The sequence below is a fragment of the Chanos chanos genome, chromosome 2 (assembly GCF_902362185.1).
Source record: "Chanos chanos chromosome 2, fChaCha1.1, whole genome shotgun sequence".
Lineage (NCBI taxonomy): Eukaryota > Metazoa > Chordata > Actinopteri > Gonorynchiformes > Chanidae > Chanos > Chanos chanos.
Window position 1 is genome coordinate 48,649,136 of NC_044496.1, and position 19,708 is coordinate 48,668,843.

General features: G+C 39.7%; 2 protein-coding genes across 2 annotated transcripts in view; one reads left to right on the forward strand and one right to left on the reverse strand.

Annotated features, from left to right (window-relative positions):
• Nucleotides 1-19,708, reverse strand: part of macrod1 (mono-ADP ribosylhydrolase 1) — a 42,700-nt gene that overhangs the window by 19,496 nt on the left and 3,496 nt on the right. The gene's annotated exons all lie outside the window — the stretch shown is intronic.
• On the forward strand, nt 11,748-13,904 carry flrt1b (fibronectin leucine rich transmembrane protein 1b). Its single transcript, XM_030766073.1, has one exon. The coding sequence runs from the start codon at nt 11,748-11,750 to the stop codon at nt 13,902-13,904; it is 2,157 nt and encodes a 718-aa protein (XP_030621933.1).

The following is a 19,708-nucleotide window of genomic DNA, read 5'->3' on the forward strand; positions in this document are numbered from 1 at the left end:
GCACAGTTATCCGTCCCGATGGATGGGCTCAAAGTGCAAGAGTTAGGATTAACATCATGAAGCGGCACACATCAGAGCTCAGATTAGAGCAACTCACAACAGCCTGACATACAACAACTTAGATTAAAATGTTAGTCACATGGCAGGAAGAAAAGAGAGAGAGAGAGAGAGAGAGATGGAGAGAGACAGATTATGGCCTGGAAGGTTCTCAGGCAAAGTACACCTAATTCAGAGTAAGACTCTTCCAACCACAGTCACGTATGAAATATTTTTAACCTGCTGTAATCTGGGATGAATGTACAGGCTCTAAGGAAAATAATATTGTTTGAGTAGCTGTTAAAAAGCCATGGCCAACCAGAAAGCGAGCATGTATGTATTGAAAGATCTAAATTGTTTAACTCAGACATGACAAGCTGAGACTATTCAGTGCAAAATCCATTTCTAAGACTAAATCTTCTCTCTGTAAATATGCCCTTCATCATCCCTTAATTCACAAAGGCCATGCAAAGTGGTTTTTGTGCCATCGAGGCCAAACTTGTATTGGGTTGGATGATAAAAATACAGCTCTTGATATAAAATACCACCACAGGAGAGATCACGGATACATCAAAAACTCTAGGGTGCATTATACAGTGATTAATGCAGATTATGTCCTACTTATTTACATATGGGGACATTATGATGGAAAAAAAATTCACAAACATGTCAATATAAACAGAAATGTATATGCAAAAATATTGAAGCAATTTTTAAAAACACACATAACAGACACAAGACTCTCTTGGCTAAACCCCATCTCAAACAAAAGCGTTATGCAATGCTAGCTTATCACATTAGAACAGCAAAGACGCTATGTTTACACAACACAGTAAATTAAACAGAGCCTCAGTGAAAAAAGTCAGAATAAATCAGTCAATATCCCTCATACTATTTTAGCCTTTGTCATATCATCCTAGGCATTAAGCGAGACTCAGCAGGAAAGTCATTGCAGATAAGGAGCGACTAAAAAAACATACGAAATTAGCGCTGCGCTAGTCAATACAGAGGGAGACGAGAGAGTGCTCTGTGTGGAGAGAGCAATGAAGAGATTGAGTGTGCAGCGAAGGGATTCGTTTTGAGCAACAATGAAAGCGTTTGTTTCATTTTTCTGTCAGGAAAGGGTTGTCATAGACACAAGACATGAGTCAGCTATGTTCATTTATCAATGTGTCCATTTCCGTTATTGGCACAAAGCAATTTTCTTTTTTCGGAGTCAAACAGTCTACTGTCAAGCCCCAAATGCCTCTTAACACCCAGTTTCTCTGCAACTCCTCACAGTAAAGCAGTGTTTTCTTCACATTGCAAAGACAGCAGATTTCTAAGGAGTCCATTGAGTTGAGAAATAAAACTGTCTTCAATTTATATTGACCTTCTTCCACTGCAGCCACATATCTTTTCAAATATGTTAGGGAGCTTAAATTGACTACGTTCAAATCCAAAATAATTTGATCTTTTTGCATCGATCAAATTTTAAAGCGTGAGTGAGAAGAGGGAAGCATTTCCGGATCCACCTGTTGAAAAACCCTCGTTCGACTGAGCGAGAGTTAAATGTGACACACAGAGCTGGGATTATTGTGGTCTTTGATTAAACTCTTTAGTGTAGGGCTCACGGCCTTACCTTGTATTCTCTGAATTTATCCCGAGCATAGTAAACCCACAAACAAGCCTGTTAAATGATTATAGCTTATTCATTATTTATACAAACTGAGACTTGTTCAAGCAAAACTGTAATTTCTTCATATTTACACACAGAAACCCCATCAAAGTGATACTAACCATGCAATGTGAGCACAAAACACACATATGCACATGCACGAATACAGATACACACAGACGCACACACACACACACACACACATCACACATCACACAGCATGGTGCCTGACTGTTCTATTCTAATTGAGCTATAAAAACAAGCAAAAAGACTTCCCAGAGGAACACTAATACTACTGAGCTGAGCAGATATTGTTTGTTAAGCACTGGCTGAATCATTGGGTTCTTTCATCCGAGTTGGTTGAAAACAACTTGATAACTGTCGATACTATGTATTATGCGGACAGCTTTGCTCAGTGACCTAAATGTACAATAGGCTTAAAAAAAATTAGCCAATTTTTATTTGACAGCAACAATAATTATAGTGTCATTTAGTTTTGTTCACCACACATATACAATATTCACAGTACAAACATCATTATACTTACTACATTTCTTTAAAATTCCACTGAACTACGTGAACTGCATTTACGGGCTTATCTGAGTGATTGCGTGTTTGATATTCATATACATTGGTTGAAAGCGAAAGTGTGTGAGTATGTGTGTGTGTGTGTGTGTGTGTGTCGCCAGGAGACAGGGAGGGGGTGAAACAGCGAGGTACCCAGCACTTAAATTGCCTGTTTACTTCCAGTCACTGCATCATTTACAAAGATACAGAGAAAGCAAGTGAAAGAAAGAAAAAAAAAAAGAAAAAGGAAGAATAACAGAGCAAAGGATGGATGAAAAGGAGCGGTAGGCGAAAAGGATACACAGCAGGGCGGAACATGGGGAGAAATGCATCAGTGTAATTCTGCTAGCCAGTGATTTAGGTATATGTCAAAGTGATTGCACATAATTTCTGTATAGATCCATACAGGACAAAAGGGGGAGATCATACATGAAAATGGATGACAGCTAAGGAGGGAAGAAGACGGGGTGAAAAACAGAACAGAGAAAAAGTGAATGAAGACTTGAACTGGGAATAGTGATCAGGACAATGTGACCATTTCTGAGAAAAAAACAGAGCAAGAGAAAGAGAGAGAGAGAGAGAGAGAGAGAACAGAAGGCCTGGCAGTAGAATCCTGTTTATAGCATTTACCAGTTCATTAGAGAGGGAGAGAGGAGAGAGAGAGAGGGGGGGGGGGCATAAATTATTTCAGTCGCAAAACACTGCATCAAATTTAATGGGCTGTATTTATACAGCCCTCTGTCAGGTGTATGTGTGTATGTTTGTGTATGTTTGTGTGTGCGTGTGTGTGAGAAAGAGAGAGAGGGAGAGAAAGAGAAAGCGAGAGAGAATGTTTTTGAGCCAGAGATGCGGTCTGATAACATGACAATTATTTAGAACTGAGTCTTAGACTATTTATTTTGACCTCGTCTACAGTGAGATGATTGGTGATATCAAAGAGACTTTTATCAGAGAGAAAGAGAGAGAGAGAAAGAGAGAGAGAGAAAGAGAGAGAGAGAGAGCACTACTCTACACTGTTGACATTTAAAACCAGACACACACTAGCAGGACACTTCACCTGGCTCTGCTAACAATCAAGAGTTGAAGCCAAATTAATTCCCATGTGCAACACAATAATAACTAATATAATGCATGTAATAGCAGAGAAAACCACAAGCACTCTTAAATCAATGTGCAAGTAACAATACATTTAGTGCTTGCTTTTTGGTTAATGAGTTCATAAACAAGGTGCTTTGAGCATTGATGTAATGCTCTCTAAAGAAAGAGTTCTCTCTTTTAACATTAGAGGCTCTACATTATTGAGATAAGTGTCTTCTGAGACAATTTATTCTCATCATTTACCAACCGTGTCATAGGATCCATCACTATTTTTTCCCCTAAAGGGAAAAGAAATTATATTTTCTGTGTGTAGAAAGCATTCATCAATTTAACCTATATGCCAATCTGGTGTGGAAACAGTATAAAATGCTCTTTACTTTAGAATGAGTGACAGGCTTGACAAAAGATTATATCTCTAACAAACACTTGTGGAGAGAAACACTTTGAAGATACAAGCAACGTCTGTAGCCACAGAACAAAAGCCAGTCTCAGTTGAAGCACAGCAAAAAAGAGCAGTTGGATATAAATATAGTTTAAAAAATTAATTGACTGTACTGTTGTTTTTAGATGTCCTCAGTGATGTGTACTGAAATGGTGCGGTAAAACTAGCTTTGATTCTCAGCCTTGTAGTTCTAATTTGTTATGAATGAAAAGTCCATCCTCTTTATAACACAGGCAGTGGTGGTAACTAACAAAGGTATTTTGTTACAGTGCTCAAGTAGTGTATTGGCAGATTTGTAGTGTGACTGAACATCAACAAGAATCATCTACAAAGAAATGTAAAAAAAATTGTTTTATTTTTATTCCAATACATTTCATTCGAGAACCGTTGTTACTTGTTTCATTTTGCATGGCCAGATATATTTTTAGTTTTTTTTTTAATCATTTGTTTTTGTGTTATCATGGATGAACAGAAACAGTCTTAAGATGTTGTGTATTCGTGTACCTAGCTACAGCACCTGCCCTTGCATGTACCCATAATCACCAATGTGAGTGCTCCAGTTAGTGAAGTAGTTCCTGGATACTAGGGTCCTAGGTAGTTTTGGAACAGATGAATTCTTGAACCTCTGTGGGAAAGTGCCTTTAGCTGCAAATAGTACCAGTGCAGACAACCATCCGTGGTCTTATTTTAAAGAAATTTTCTTTTTTGGTGCTGAAAATGATCCATACAGGTTGAAGTGTCTACTTTGTTTACTGTGGGACAGGGAAACAAGTAACTTCAAGAATTCGGCTTCAAATCTCAAGAGAGTCAAATTGTGATCATGTTTCATCAACTGGATTGTGCTTTATTCTCATGGCGTACTTTTCAAAACGTGAGTACTTTAGAATCCTGATACGTTAAGACTTTGACTTAAGTTTTTACTTTAAATGAATCTTTTTACCACCCCTGAACAGAGGCAGTCATAGCTGAGTGTTTCTCACTTGTGAGAAAGTAATACAAAGACACAAAAAGGGTCTAATACTAATAACAAAGTCTAATACTGTCTTTAAAAAGATCACAAACTGATTTAGATTCACGGAGACAGATGAATGAGAAAGTGCTTGGACACTATAGGGGAACAACATGGTTCCTCTGTCTCCCCTTCCCTCCACCTCTCTCCAAGTTCCTCTTCATTCCATCACTCTTGTCCTTTTACCCCCTTCCCTCTGTATTGCTGTGCTCCGTTCTTACCCCTCATAGCCCGCACTAAATGGCTGCTGTGTGTCGGTGTGTGTTGAGAGGCTGGTCACATCCTTCTGTGTCGCTGTGCATCTCCAGACATTTTTCTCCCCCCGCTGCAGAATTACCTCTGATTACCTTTAGCTAATTATCATCAGATCATAGACACACACACACACACACCTACATACACGCACACACACCTGAATTGCTATTCATGGCTACAGAGCTGCAGGCAGAGAGAGAAAGAGAGAGAGAGAGAGATGAGCTACGAAAGAAAAAGAAAAATGGTTTCCAGGCGCAGCTCATCAAGGTGTTTGTCTAATACCTGTCAAAACACTCCTGTGTGGCAATTACGTTCCTTTTCCTTGCTTTGAATTGTCGATAATTAGGCAGAGCACTGAGGATCCATTTTCTAAAGGGAGGGAGATTTTGACGATTCATTAACCAAATGATTGATATGAGTGCTTTTCCTAGGCTATCTGCCTTTGAAGAACGTTAGAGAGTATCTAGACAAACTCAGAACACTTAGACAAATCTCCTGACTAAAGTGACAAACGTGTTTCAAAAGCTGAGAATTGCAAGACAGATACCTTCGGTGAGATGGATTTAGCCCCGAGGAACGGCTATGTTAGATTCAGAGGCTTGAAGTGATATGCAAACTGAAAAATATCCTGACACACAAGTCTCCCCTGCGGGCAAAACTGAGCCATTACTGCGTCCATCTCAGCATGGGTACTGTGAGACACATAGCTGGCCTTCATTTCACTGACAGTCCAATACAGTGAAACAAGCCCTGAGGGCTTACCCACTAATCATATCATATTACACAACCAGTTAAGTATAACCTTTCTGTGTTAATGTCACTGGAGAGGCATAAAACACTATTTGTTTACATCAGTCAGATGTTAAAACATGACTATACCATTTATCAAGACCTTATCCTGAATAAGTAATGAATTCAATTTGCTTGCGAATAATTATTTCATGATGTACTTTGGTAGTATTTTATAGCAAAGCTGTGTTCGAGATGAAAAAAGCTATTCAGTTTTCATGGTCTCTTCAATGTTCTTAAGAAAAGCTACATGTGTTTGCACATTTGTTGCTAAGTAGGGGTGTGTGTGTGTGTGTGTTCACAATGCAGGCTCCAATGGGTTTAAACCCTCCTTGGCTTGACAGTAATTTCTGCCTCCAAATTTCATTCCAATGGGTTCATCAATCTTCCTTCCTCCCTTTACCCCTCCATCTGCCTCTCACTCTCTTTTCCACTCACTCTCTCTTTCATTCTCTCACTCCCTCACTCAGTAAATGAGAAATTGAAAGGCAGAGATGGGAAGGTTACGTGCAGTGGATGGTTAAACAGTTGGACTCAGGCACACAGCACGCACAGATTTGCAAGGCCACAAACTCACATGGGGAATTCACCAGAAACACATATGCATGCACACATACACACACCGTTTACCAAACACATTTTTTCAGCATGCACAGTAGTCACACTTAATGAAGATATCTCAGCGTGCCATCAGGATTACCACCCAATCTGTACTATTTTTCACTATTAAACCCAAGGCACTACTACACTACTTGCTTAGCGGAGGTCAGGCCATGAGTGACTGGAGCACAGATATAAAGCTCTTATCATTTCTCATCATGCTATTCGGTCTTATGAAACTGCCCTCTCGAATCATTGAAACTGAAAAGGCAGAGAGAAAAAAATGTGGATGAGAACTGAGAGGGCAGGTAGTTAGTGTGTGAGAGAGAGAGTGTGTGTGTGTGTGTGTGGCTTTTGCTGTGAAAATGGCAAGGAAGAAGAGAGAAAGAGAGAGAAAAAACAGAAGCAGGTTTACAGTGACTGCCCATTTGAATGTATGGCTATCGTGGTTTTCATGGAAGCCTTGTGCATTTTCAGGAAGTACTGCTTCCCTTCAATACATTATTGATTTTAATTTGCCTCATTTCTCCTAATGTCTCGTAGTACACATCCTTTTATATAGTCCTGAGAATGAAAACTGTTCCCTTTGTCTCTAAGCATGATAGAATTGCCCTCTGGTGATACATAGTCGTGGCCCTTTGTAGCAACCAACACTACAACTAATGCATCACGGATATTGTTTCTAAATGCGCCTTCATAGAGATCTGGGTATGGAAGCACAATTAGACTACAAGGTTATGAGACCCTGAGGGCACTTTAAATATTACAAAAACTCATATAAATCATTGGCATGTTTGAACTGGGAGAAAGTACAGAGCCAGCCCACTATACAAGCAATGGTGTTAATTGCTGTTGGTTCAGAAACTAATATCCCACTATGACACTTTTGTTTATACATTGTATGCATATACAACACAATTAAGATGCACGCAAACACACAAGTCATTAAATAAGAGCAATTATTTGCCAGTGGTATTACTACAGTGGAACGGATGCTGCCTAATTGTGAAAGTGAATTTGATAAACTGTAAATATTAGGTTATGCGCTGCAACTCCATTTATAGAGGTTTCTCAGGCTAGTTCACAAAATGACCCAGTTTGTTTTAGTGTTTGCTTTGGTCTACTCCGAGGCTTAGAGCAATCTTGCAAAGAGATTTTCCATTTAACTTTGTACACTGAACTTCAGTGGACTTCCCCCATTTTTTAAAAATCTTCTGCAGCATGTTCTCAACGTGAACAGTTTTGTGTTTGGTTGCTGTTAATGGTTATGTTCTCTTTGTTTTCTCTACAGTAGGAACATGTTAAGTTGAGGAGAGAAACATAATTCTTGAGTCCTGTCTGTGTGGATGTGAAGACTTTCTATCAAAATGGTGTCAACCTCACTGGAACCACTGGGGATTCAACTCATAATGTCAGTCCTGAAGTTCTTCCAAAGACAGGATTCTGAACACACTGCGACTGCTTTGATTGGTTAAGACTGGAAAATCCCAGGATGCCTCTGGGATGCTGGTCTTGGTGCCTCCATTTCCCATGAATCCTACCAGTAAGGGCTTTCATCCTCATTTAATAAAGCCAAAGGATATACCAAGCCAAGAAGAACCTTGAAGCCCCTAAATCCTAAAAACTGACTTCTCATAACAGTGAACTCAGCAGTGCTATTACACAAAGTGTTCCCAATTCAAAGGACTGCTTTCTTGCATCTGACAGGGTAAGACAGTTTTTGAACTCCTACCTCAGCCATCTAATATAGTTACATTTAGAGACATAAAAGATATTTTTTTAGGCAATGTTAAAAGCCCACAAATTTCCTGAGTTATCATGGTGTAATATTTTACAATAACACAAGTTCCTATAATCTTAAAACAGCATACAATATGTCAAAATAACTACTGGGGGAGCTGGGGATAAAAGAGGATTGTAAAGTAGAAACAAGATTTTAAACTAATATCACAAAGAAATGTAGAAGAGACAAAACATTTTAAAAAGAAAAAACTGTTAGATGGATATGCAATCTGATAAACGCCTGAAACGACAGTTCATACACAGAGAAAAAGAAACCAACAGAAAGTAGGGAAGAAGAAGGTAGAACGAAAAAAATGAGAACCAACCAAGGAGATGATTAGATTATAAGAAATTAAATAAAAAAGAGGAGGCACTAGTAAGAAACTAGTTGTAAAGTTGCACATTTACTTCCAAAGGAAAGCAAAAGCCATCAGAGAGCTGGGAGATCACAAGATGGCAGTACATTTTGAATGGCATCATTCCTCAACAAAAAAATCCACCATTTGCCATTTTTCCTGATGCTGGAGGAAAACGTGTCTAAGGCACAACTTCTAAATCTCCTGTCAGTTTTAGCTGAGATCTGGTGATTGAGATGGTCATGGAATAATGACATATTGTTTTAATACTAGCTCAGAATAGGGTAAAGAATAACTCATATGACTGTATTTCCACTGTTCAGTAAACCACTACCTTTGTTCTTTGCACTCACAAATGGAAACTTTCAAGTGAAATAAGGGGTTTATGCACTACTACCAAGCTACTGTACTTGTGAAGTTCTCAAAAGAATGCTCTTGATGAGAAGGCTTGTTTGCAAACTAAACTTATGTTTGCTTTTTGTCTGTTTTGCCATGCATCTCACACCAGTACACTGAAATCACGATCAAGTAGTATGCCCTTTCAACTGAAGCTAACACTTGTTGATGACGTCTTTCCCTCAGACTTCCATCCCAACATCACCTTAACCTGTCATCCTCATGAACCATCAGCATCTTTCAAAGTCATTATAATCTCTCCCTCCAACCATGGTGGCCAAAATAATGGGCAAATGGACTGGTCCAGCATTTTTATAAATGACCTTAAGCAAAATGTGACATATTCACTTATTTAAAGCGGAAACATCTTCTATCAATGTACTTTGCGTCCCCCATTTACTCAAGTGTTTCCTGGATTTTGGCAGTTGGTTCTAAGTGTGGAAATGCATTTAAGTGAAGGGCATGGAAAGGAACGCTTTTATTCATTCTGTACATGTAGAGGGCTAGAAAAAGAAAACAAATAGGAGAGACTGCAGTCAGAGATGTACCCGCGCGCACACGTACATTTCTGTTTTGTTGGCTTATACTAAGTGGATTATGATGAAAGCAAATGACTATGGCACAGAATCATGTTATAATAGACATTCAAATGGGTGGCATCTCCACATGGCTAGTTTCTTTCCTCACCTCCTACATGCATTCTCTCCTGCTTTCCCATCCTCCTTCATGTGAATACAGTATTGCCAAGTCAAAGAAAAGATACATTTGCTTTTACACCAAAAATACCCATATGTACACATACTGGGAGAATCCATTAACATGACTGTATTTTTGTCATTTGTGTCATTTTTTTCATATCCTTTTTTGAATACCTTACTTAAGACAGAGACTGACACTGAGGGTTGTTTTTTTTTTTCATTAGTACATTAAATCTTGAAGCTTCAGAGAGAAAAACATGTTCTGTCTCTAATGACAATGAAGTGATTTTAAAACATTTCTAAATAAAAGAAGGTATTTGCTTTGCAAATCACTTTCCTCACTTTACCATGTATATGATTAGCATGGAACACCAAATGCAAATTTCACCCTAAGTATGGACTGCAGTCCTCACTCCTCAATGCATCACCCCTTGCTTTCTCTGTCTCTTTCTCAAAGTTAACCCAATCAGCTTTTCACTGGAGGTAAATCAGTCTAAGGGTTGTTTTGCATGCAGCCTGTGCCTGAGGCAATAGTATCTCCAGCCCAGGGGCAGCTAACAAACTCCCATCTGGCCATTGCAGCCTATCCAAACAAGACAAACAACACCAACAGCAACCTCATGAGAGAGCATGCAGCAAAAAGAGGCCCCACAGAGAGCACGCACAGATACACAGTGACACACACTCACACACACACACACACACAAACACACACACACACACACACACTTTATTATACATTCACGTATAATATTTGGCTTGCTGTCCATCTTAGGTTGCCTGTTAAATGGATGAACTAACAAACAGACAGATACAGTGTGTAATGAATTTAACCCTATGCCTTAATGAATAGTTTTGCTGTAGGGGTATTTCGCTGTTCAGTGTTTCAGTATTCAGTGAAGCAATACAGTGCATTTGCTAATAAAAATGGAAAATATTACCACTGATCATGCGACTGAATCTTTGTATGAGGAGGCATTCAAGACAGCAGTTGCTTACTTTGTGTTTGTTTTTATTAAATGTGAATGATAATCCACTTTCACAACTAAACATTTTTGCTTTCCATGCTCTGACTGCCCTGGTCTGATCTGAAGTTTAGCAGATCAAAATATTTACATAAATATATACACAGACACTTTGTTAAACACCATGAAAAAAATCTTTCCTGGTACCCTGAATAATTCATATCATTTTGAAAACAATCACCACTACCGAGAAATAGAATTCATTATGCATGTCAATTTGTTGTGAAAATCTGTGGATCTTTTCCAAATCCCAAATGTAAATCTGCAGTTTCATCTGACCTCTGAGTAAACTGCACTAAAATTAAACTGTTAATTTATCCAAAAAGCTGTTCTGGGCAACACTTGCTTGGTAGGGTGACTTAAGATAGCTCTGAGAAAAGTATTTCCAGAATTTCAAATGTCAATCATGTTTTTAAATATGTTTCAGAAAAGTCCCCTCTATCAGCCCTACTGCATAGTTCTAGGCCACAAACCCTCTTAATCTTCCTCAGCCTCTGTGAATTTCTCTTCGTTTTTATTTCCTCTTCTTTCTATCTATTGTATTCCTCTGCTCCCTGTTTCCCTTTTAGTCTCTTTATTTACTGATTCAATACCTAAAGTGCCTTATACTAGTGATCCTCTGAGTTGCTTTCCTTTGATACACTGATTGTGTCTGCCCCTGTGGTCCAATCTTTGTCCCTGTCATTTACAAAGCTGTGCAACTTAAGTGTATGATAACATAATTCGGGTGTATTAAAGATATATATAAGAAGATCACAGACCTCAATAGAGGAAATGTGATCACCTCAGTGGGATGCAGAATAGCTTAAGCCGATGCAGGGCAATTGCCTCATCACAAAGAGGAATCACTGAACTTTTTCTCTCTCCCTCCCCTGCAGGGCGTGAAAGTGGTTCAAAGAAGGAGCAAAAAAGGACACAGAAAAGGACCTACTCAAAAAAGTACTGCCCTCAATTACTTGGCATCATCTAAAGTAGACTGAAGAGGGGGTTGAGTTAATTTAACTCAGAAGAGAGAACAGACCTCTGTGAACAACACAATGGCCGCAGAGAGCCTCGTTGAACTCCGTGACTGGCTCTTCCTAATTCTTCTGTGCTTGACATTAGTGGTTGAGGTGCTGGAGTTTGCTGCAGCTACTGCTGCTGTCGCTGAAGCTCTAGGAGAGGCAGAGCTTCAGGGTGATGTGCCATGCCCCTCAGCATGCAGGTGTGATGATGGCTTCATTTACTGCAATGACCGTGGCCTAAACATAATCCCACCGTTACCATTAACTGCAGCTGTCCTCTACCTGCAGAACAACCGCATTGATAACGCTGGCCTACCAAATTCATTAGAGCGTCGAATGACTGTCCGTGTGGTATATCTCTATGACAATGAACTAGATGACTTTCCAACACACTTACCACCATCGTTACGAGAACTTCACCTTCAGGACAACAACATACGCACCTTGCCCAGAGCAGCCCTTGCCCGTCTACCTTTGCTGGAAAAGCTTCATCTGGATGATAATTCAATTTCCACTGTCAGCATTGAGGACAAGGCTTTTGCTAACAATCCCCGGCTACGGCTTCTGTTTTTGTCACGCAACCATCTCTCAAGTATCCCGTCAGGGCTCCCAGCATCACTTGAGGAGCTCCGACTGGATGACAATCGAATTTCGACAATCCCAACACATGCATTTCGGGGACTCTCCTCTCTCCGCCGCCTATTCCTTGATGGGAATTTATTGGCAAATCAGCGCATTGCAGATGACACATTCTCTCGGCTATCTAATTTGACAGAGCTCTCATTGGTGCGCAACTCCCTCCAAGCTCCACCTCTGAACCTACCCAGCCTGCATCTTCTTCGACTCTATCTGCAGGACAACGCAATGGCCCACATGCCTCGGGGCTCCTTGGATGGAATGCATAGGCTCCAGAAACTTGATTTGTCAGGCAACAATTTAACAACCCTTCCAAAGGGCTTATTCAGGGACCTGGATAGCCTCTCCCAGTTGCTAGTCCGGGGGAACCCCTGGTACTGTGGCTGCAATCTCCGCTGGCTCCATGACTGGCTGCATAACCGGGGTTCATCAGTAACTGTGCGGGGTTTAACTTGTCATGCACCTGAGAAAGTTAAAGGAAGAACACTAAAGGACCTCACAAGTCAGATGGAGCAATGTGAGGTAACTGGGGATGGTACTGGAGGGACAGTTGGTGGCGATGGAGGTAAAAAAGACAGAGTTGGCCCTCCAACTGACACCCCTGCCACAACAACCCTTCCACTCCCCCAGGGTTCTCTCTTCACGCTCAGGTCCAAACGGCCAGGGCCTAGGTTCCCTGATTTAGGACAGGATTCACTAGGAGGAAGTGAGGGTCGGGCTCCAAGTAAAACACTTGTCCTAAAAGTAAAACCACTTACACCACAGACAATTCACATCACCTGGCAGACTGCTCAACCAGCTCCTTCTTTCAGGCTCTCTTGGCTACGACTGGGCAACAGTCCTGCAGTAGGGTCAATCACAGAAACCTTGGTCCCAGGGGACCGACGCGAGTACTTGCTCACTCATCTACAACCTCAGTCCAGCTACATCATCTGTATGCTGCCTCTATTTGTGAATGAGGGAAAGAATTCTGGTATCACCTCCACAGGAGGTTTGAACTTAAACACAAACTCAGAGCATGAGCATCCTGCTTGTGCCAAAGCAGAGACATCAGATTCCACGGAACAGTCTGGTTCAGACCAAGAAGGGGTAGATCAGGGAACAGACCAGCTAGCTGCTTTACCTCTAGCAGGGATCATAGGAGGGGCAACAGCCTTGGTTTCCTTATTCCTGATCTTTGGGATCTTTTGCTGGTATGGACATAGAGCAGGTTACCTTACTGCAGGCGATCAATCCATCTATGGAAGGGGGGATGTGGTTGGGTCCCGTAGTGGAGGAAAGCACTATGATGACTATGTAGAGTCAGGCACCATTAAAGACACTTCAATTTTAGAGATCAGGGGTCCTGGTTTCCAGATGACACCTTTGTCAGCGCATCAACCCCTGCAGCCCAAGGCAAAAGGCGAGGACATGACTTACATCCACACTATCTTTCCCTCCAATAATACCAGCCTTTACAGAAGCACCCATAACCATACAGGCAACCCTGGGTATGGGACCAACCGTGGATACAGAGATGGTGGAATACCAGACATAGATTACTCTTACACATGATCACCTCTGGGATTCCCCATCTTTGTTCTGACGCTTTTCAGAACACAGTTGTTGGGCAGGGGTTCACTCTTTGCCTTTGGTTCCAAAGTAGGGGTGTGCCGATTCCACTGTAATAATTATATTCTTGGCTGTTCTTTCGGAAGTCTTCACTTCTTTTAAGTGCTTTAAAAATCTGATGAGTACATTCAGTAAGATACATCTTGCAGAAAAGAATCCAATATTTAACATCCAATTTAGTTTCTTTTTCAGTTGAAAGCAAAATTGTCGAATAAAAGTGAAATACTAGTAACAGCCACTACACCTAAAAAATAAATCCTTCCAAATCTTTACATTATTTTTTACTTGATGAGGTGATAACCTGTGTCAAAATCTTTAACTATTTATGTATGTTTTCTTGGGTAATTCTTTTTCTTCATTTATTTAGGTGAGGCCTCAAGTCCAGCCAGTTAGATTATACAGTTTTCAAAGACATATACTGATCAACATAAAATGGGTTATCAAGGAACCTCGGCACACCCCTATTCCAAAGTACCCGTTGTGCCTCCTCAATTTCATTCTCAGATCTACATGTAACTCAAGATAAATTCGGGCAAAGGCTAAGTTTTGTAATATCTACAAAAATGATCAAGTGCCAGAGATACCATTCTCATAATAGACATTCACCATTCTAATGAAAGTTCAATCTCTTTTTGCATCTTAGTACCAATGATTATCAGTTTCAGTCTCCAAAAATAGTGAAAAACAAGTGTGTTAGGGGTTAGCATGATAGGGAGTATACTGAAGGATCACGTGTGTATAGATTGCTTTGCTACCTGCACTGCATATATATGGATGAATGGACAGATGAATGGGAGAATAGATGATTCTCAACACCGTAGAATTATACTGTCTGAAAAGAAGTTTGAAAAGTCAGTTTTTTCTGATCATGATTCAGAGTCTAGGTTCTTTTTTCCCCCTTCTCTGTTTCTGATTTTCCTTTATTCTCTCAATTTCTTTTGCACGCTGCAAGACGACTTTGTTCCCAGCCCGGGGAGCTGACAGGGGTGATAACAGTTTTGACAATGAAGGAACTCAAATTGCCACTGGGTTTCTTTTCTTTTAATGAGAGAGAAAAGGAGGGGGAGAGGGCGACAAGTGAGACACAGGGAGTGTGTGAGAGACAGAAAAAGGTTTCATAAAAGAAATATGCTTCACCAAAAACAGGTACTTGTTAAGTGGATGTCCCATGTTTCAAAGGAAAAAAAATTAATTATTCATTCATCATAACATCAGAGGTTTACAGTGCAACCACAATTTCCCCTCTTAATTTCACTTGCCAAATGTCAATGAAAAATTACAGTAGCAGTGAAATAGAGCCATGACAATGATATGGCTTCATCCTAACAAAAAGAAACTGGAATTATAATAGAATGCAGTCTTTTGTTCATTCGAAATGTCAGTGAAGCAGAGAAGATATTTAAAGACAATCATACAGAACAAACAATTCCTAATTGATGATTCAACTCAAATTTGACAGGCTAACAGAGACAAGACAGTCAATAAGGTACTAACCAAGCTCAAGCTAATAGGAAAAGGCGACTGATTCAGAATCAGTTTTTTGGAAAACAGCATTCATAGTGGTTCTTGTATACAAAACAAATATAAGTTCAAGAAAATATGCAAGGATCTAACTTGTCCATTATTACCACTACACAGGCTGAATTCCATATCACCTCCAACAGATATGTGCTCACACTTTGCAAAGGAATTGTGGATATCAGGGACACACATTACCGCAGTACTGTGGACATGTACATATAGTGTATGGGCTATAAAGGGTGGGACAAAACATAAAAAAGGAGCCTGTCATTGGTTTGGACAATCTACTTGTTTCATCCATCAATTTGATTTAGATAGGGAAGATTTATGTCTGTGGGAGGAGAAACAGCAGAATAAAGAGAGGATTATCAGAGAAATGTCAGTGCTTGCTCTGTTTTACATTTCCTGGTATTCACAGATCAGTTTTAAGGGTGAGACATGAGTACTATTAGTGCATCTGTCACTTCTTTCTCTTTACAAAATACTCTCCATGATAAAGAATGAATTAAGCTTGTTCTTTTTTTAAAAAATAAATAAATAAATAAATAAAAAATAAATGTGTATGATTAACAGGAGTTGTGAAAATTGCATTAATGACGTATGATTATTACAGTAGAAACTGGACAATAAAACGGGGGGGAAATGGCTAAGTCTTCACATTCATGGAAATAGTATCTTTGTCAATGTTTTGACAGGTCCCATGAACAACTGGAGTGCATTAAAAATAAACAGATGTGTTGGTTGTAAGGTGCATGTGATGAAAGTAATGGACTTGTGTGGCTTTTGTGTCTGTGGGGAGAAATAAGCCAGTGGCTAGGATGTTTGTTTAATTAAGGTCATACATGCTCTCAGTCTTCAGAGTCTGGTAATACTTGTGTAAGCACTGGATCAACAGAATAACAGAAGAGAGAATACTTACATCCATTTGAGACAGAGGGCTCTCTAACATCAGTCCCTCACCAGCCCTGTATGTGTGCATGTGTTTACCGTAAAATCAGTTCCCATGTCTTTATTAAAAAAAAAAAAATTTACCTAATGAGTTATTAATACTTCTGTGTCAAAATCTATGCATTTCTCACACAAAACAATTCCAGCTAATTGGGCACTAACACCATATTTCACAGCTATTTATATTTCACAGTATCGCTAAATAACTCTGTCTTATTAAGCATGTGATTGCGCTCATTTGTCGAAATGAGAGAAAACTCCCACATGCTTTGAGCACATAAGGGGAATGTATGACTCCATGTTGTATGAACTGGTGACCTCTGTCATGGCTGCACGACACTAATGTCACACTACAACAAGAATTACAATGAAATTTCCTCAGGTGTGCACAAAAACAGAACACAGAAGCGTGAACTGTGAAAGCCTGTATAGACTTTGAATGAAAAAATAGAATAATAAAAGTACGAAGGGTGAAAATGTTTCTCACACTGACAGCTACAGTTTACAAAGCCTTCTTAATCGACCGCCTGGATTAACACTGTAGTTTGAAAAGTAGCAGTTCTTGACATGTCCCAGGAAAATGACTTGCTCTCATGAAATATTGCTCCCGCAACCTTGGTGAGACCAGATCGAAAATGTTCAAAAAAGAAAAAAAGGCCAAGCAGAAATGGTGCTGAAACTACCAAAACATCCCATATGAACAGCATGGCTCCTTCTCTGTGCATTTACAACACTGAGGCAATTAAGCTAATTAGACTTACAGAAGACCAACAATCCAAAGTGATGATTGATTGGGACAGAACGAAGGGAAAGGGTTGGAGGCATTTAAAAAGGGCTGAAATAATTGGCATGGATGCCTTTTTGCAAACTCATTCAGTTCTTTTTTTTTTTTTTTTTTTTTTTAATTTTGAAATACCACTTGTCAAGGATTGTCTATTTTAGAATGTACTGTTCAATGTCAAGTATGAAATGGAGTTGAAATCTATTTATTGTAAACTCTGGCATTTCTGTGATATTCTAGAGTCTATACAGAGAAACATCACTGTTAACTGATATTTCTGGCACTTTATAGCTGGACAGAACTCTGATAAAAGAACTCATGGCTTAGCATAAGAATCAGACATTTTATGTCACCGCAAACAGCAGGTATTTTCCCCAATTTGAACATGACTTTATGCAAGACTCGCACATACCTGAGTACGTAAGGTGAATGTATGTATTCCATGGTGCATATGTTGGGGACTGCTCTCATGACCACTCAACACTAATATCACACAACAACAGGAATTACAGGTTCATACTGAAATTTCCTCAGGACTGCACTAAAACAAAACCTAGATGTATTAACTGTGAAAACTATTTTGGATTTTTTTAAAACTTTATTTATTTATTTATTTTTGAAGATTTTGAATGAAACATTAACACCTCGTACAATTCACCTTTCATATGGCAACAGTGCTGTTTACCACTGAAATTCTTCATTTTACTTAAATATAGTTGTTTAGCAGCGCACGGCGAAATAAATTTATTAGGTTGTGCGACTACTGTTTCCCTCCACCAAACTTGGTTTCCAATTAGTAAAAATGTGACATATGCTACGAGATGTGAGATTTCACTGTGTGAACTAATTTGAAATTCGCCTACGCAAGCATGAGAGGTTTCAGAGCCGAGAGCTTGTGATGCTGTGCCTCATTTGCAAGAGATAACTGATTTAATGGTTTATGCTCTTTGACAAATAAGCTGCACATTCAGCCTTCTTTAGAAAAGTCTACACATTTTACACACGGCTATACATGCAAAATCCACGTCTGTGCTGCCGTAGTGTGTGAACTCTTTTGCTGTCTGTTGTCAGCGTCTCATTGTAAATTATACATGGTCTTAACCTTCCTATCAGTCCGACGTGAGGAAAAAAAAAAAAAACTGCGTTGCCAGTAAAGCATTTCTCATTTCTCTGGACTACCACCCTTCCATTTAAACTCTGGGGGCATTTCTGTGACTTTAGGGAAGAGATATCGCTTCATGCAACACATCTTGGGGCATTTTAGATATTTCAGCTGTCACTCAGGAAGAGGAATAAAAAAAAGGAGGGGGGAGATCCATTCCAGTCAGTGGGGACTGTTATCTTGAGTAAAAAAGAAAAAAGAAAAACAGAGACCAGTTCTCGGTTCTATTCCAGTCTGTATCGCGTGGTGTCACTCTTATCTGGGATCATTTTGCTGCATTTCTGGGAATATGCGTTTGGGAATATCTCTTTATCTGTGACCTGAAGCTCTACCATTCACCCCCTCCATCAGAGTAATGGAGCAAATAAAGAAGAACAAGTCTGCCACATCTCTCTATCCGATGGCAATAACGGTATATGGGAGGATTTTTTTTTTATAATGACTTTTTCTATAAAACATTATTTGGTTAATATATTGGATCTTCAGTTTAACCTCTGAAATAAATGTCAGAGAAGAGAGCTACAAACTTAGAATTACAGCACACACTGAAAAACATGTGCATAGATCTCAAGTCTGTTATTGTTTACGGTCTTATCAAGTCATTTAGTTATGCTTCATGCGATCGGAAATATAAGCAACAACATAAAAAAAACAAAGTTTGTTCTCTTTTAAACATACACACAAACAACTGGCAATACCTGATCTAATATGCCTCAGTGAAATAACACAGGACAGCATTATTCATCTCCACCCACTAGATAGAGAGGGTTAAGTGGATTGATGGAAGTACATTTGGATGGATGGATGGATGGATGGATGGATGGGTAGGTGAGTACATAGATGGATGGATGGATGAATTGAGTGGTGAAAAAGGGATGTTTCAGCCCCTCCTTGCTCCCTCCTCCTTTGGAGAGGACAGCTACTAAGTGCCTGTGGATTTTATGTTTACAGTGTTTTATAGTGGAGACCTGGGAGCCAAGCGCAGTAAAATGCTGTGAGAAGGAGGAGAGAGAGGACAGGGGGGTGGAGGCGATGTTATTGTAAATCCAATCTTTATTGAGAACGACACACAAACAGTCCTCCCCTCTCCCGCCTGCTCGTACACCGCTCTCACTATATCGATTAGTTCTCAGTGAAGTTCCAGAGGTCTCTTTGAGAGTGAGAGAGAATGTGTGTTTGCATATGTGTATGTTTATGTGTGTGTGTGTGTGTGTGTGTGTGTGTGTTTGTCAGTTCCTTCTTGCTCTCCTTTCATCAATGAGTCTTCCTTTTTTTTCCCTTCTTTTTCTTCTAACTCTTATTAATGAGAAAAGTTATGCAGCTCAAGGTCACATT

Excerpts from the sequence above, each read along its gene's own strand:
- flrt1b (XM_030766073.1), top strand. The coding sequence starts at position 11,748 with ATGGCCGCAGAGAGCCTCGTTGAACTCCGTGACTGGCTCTTCCTAATT.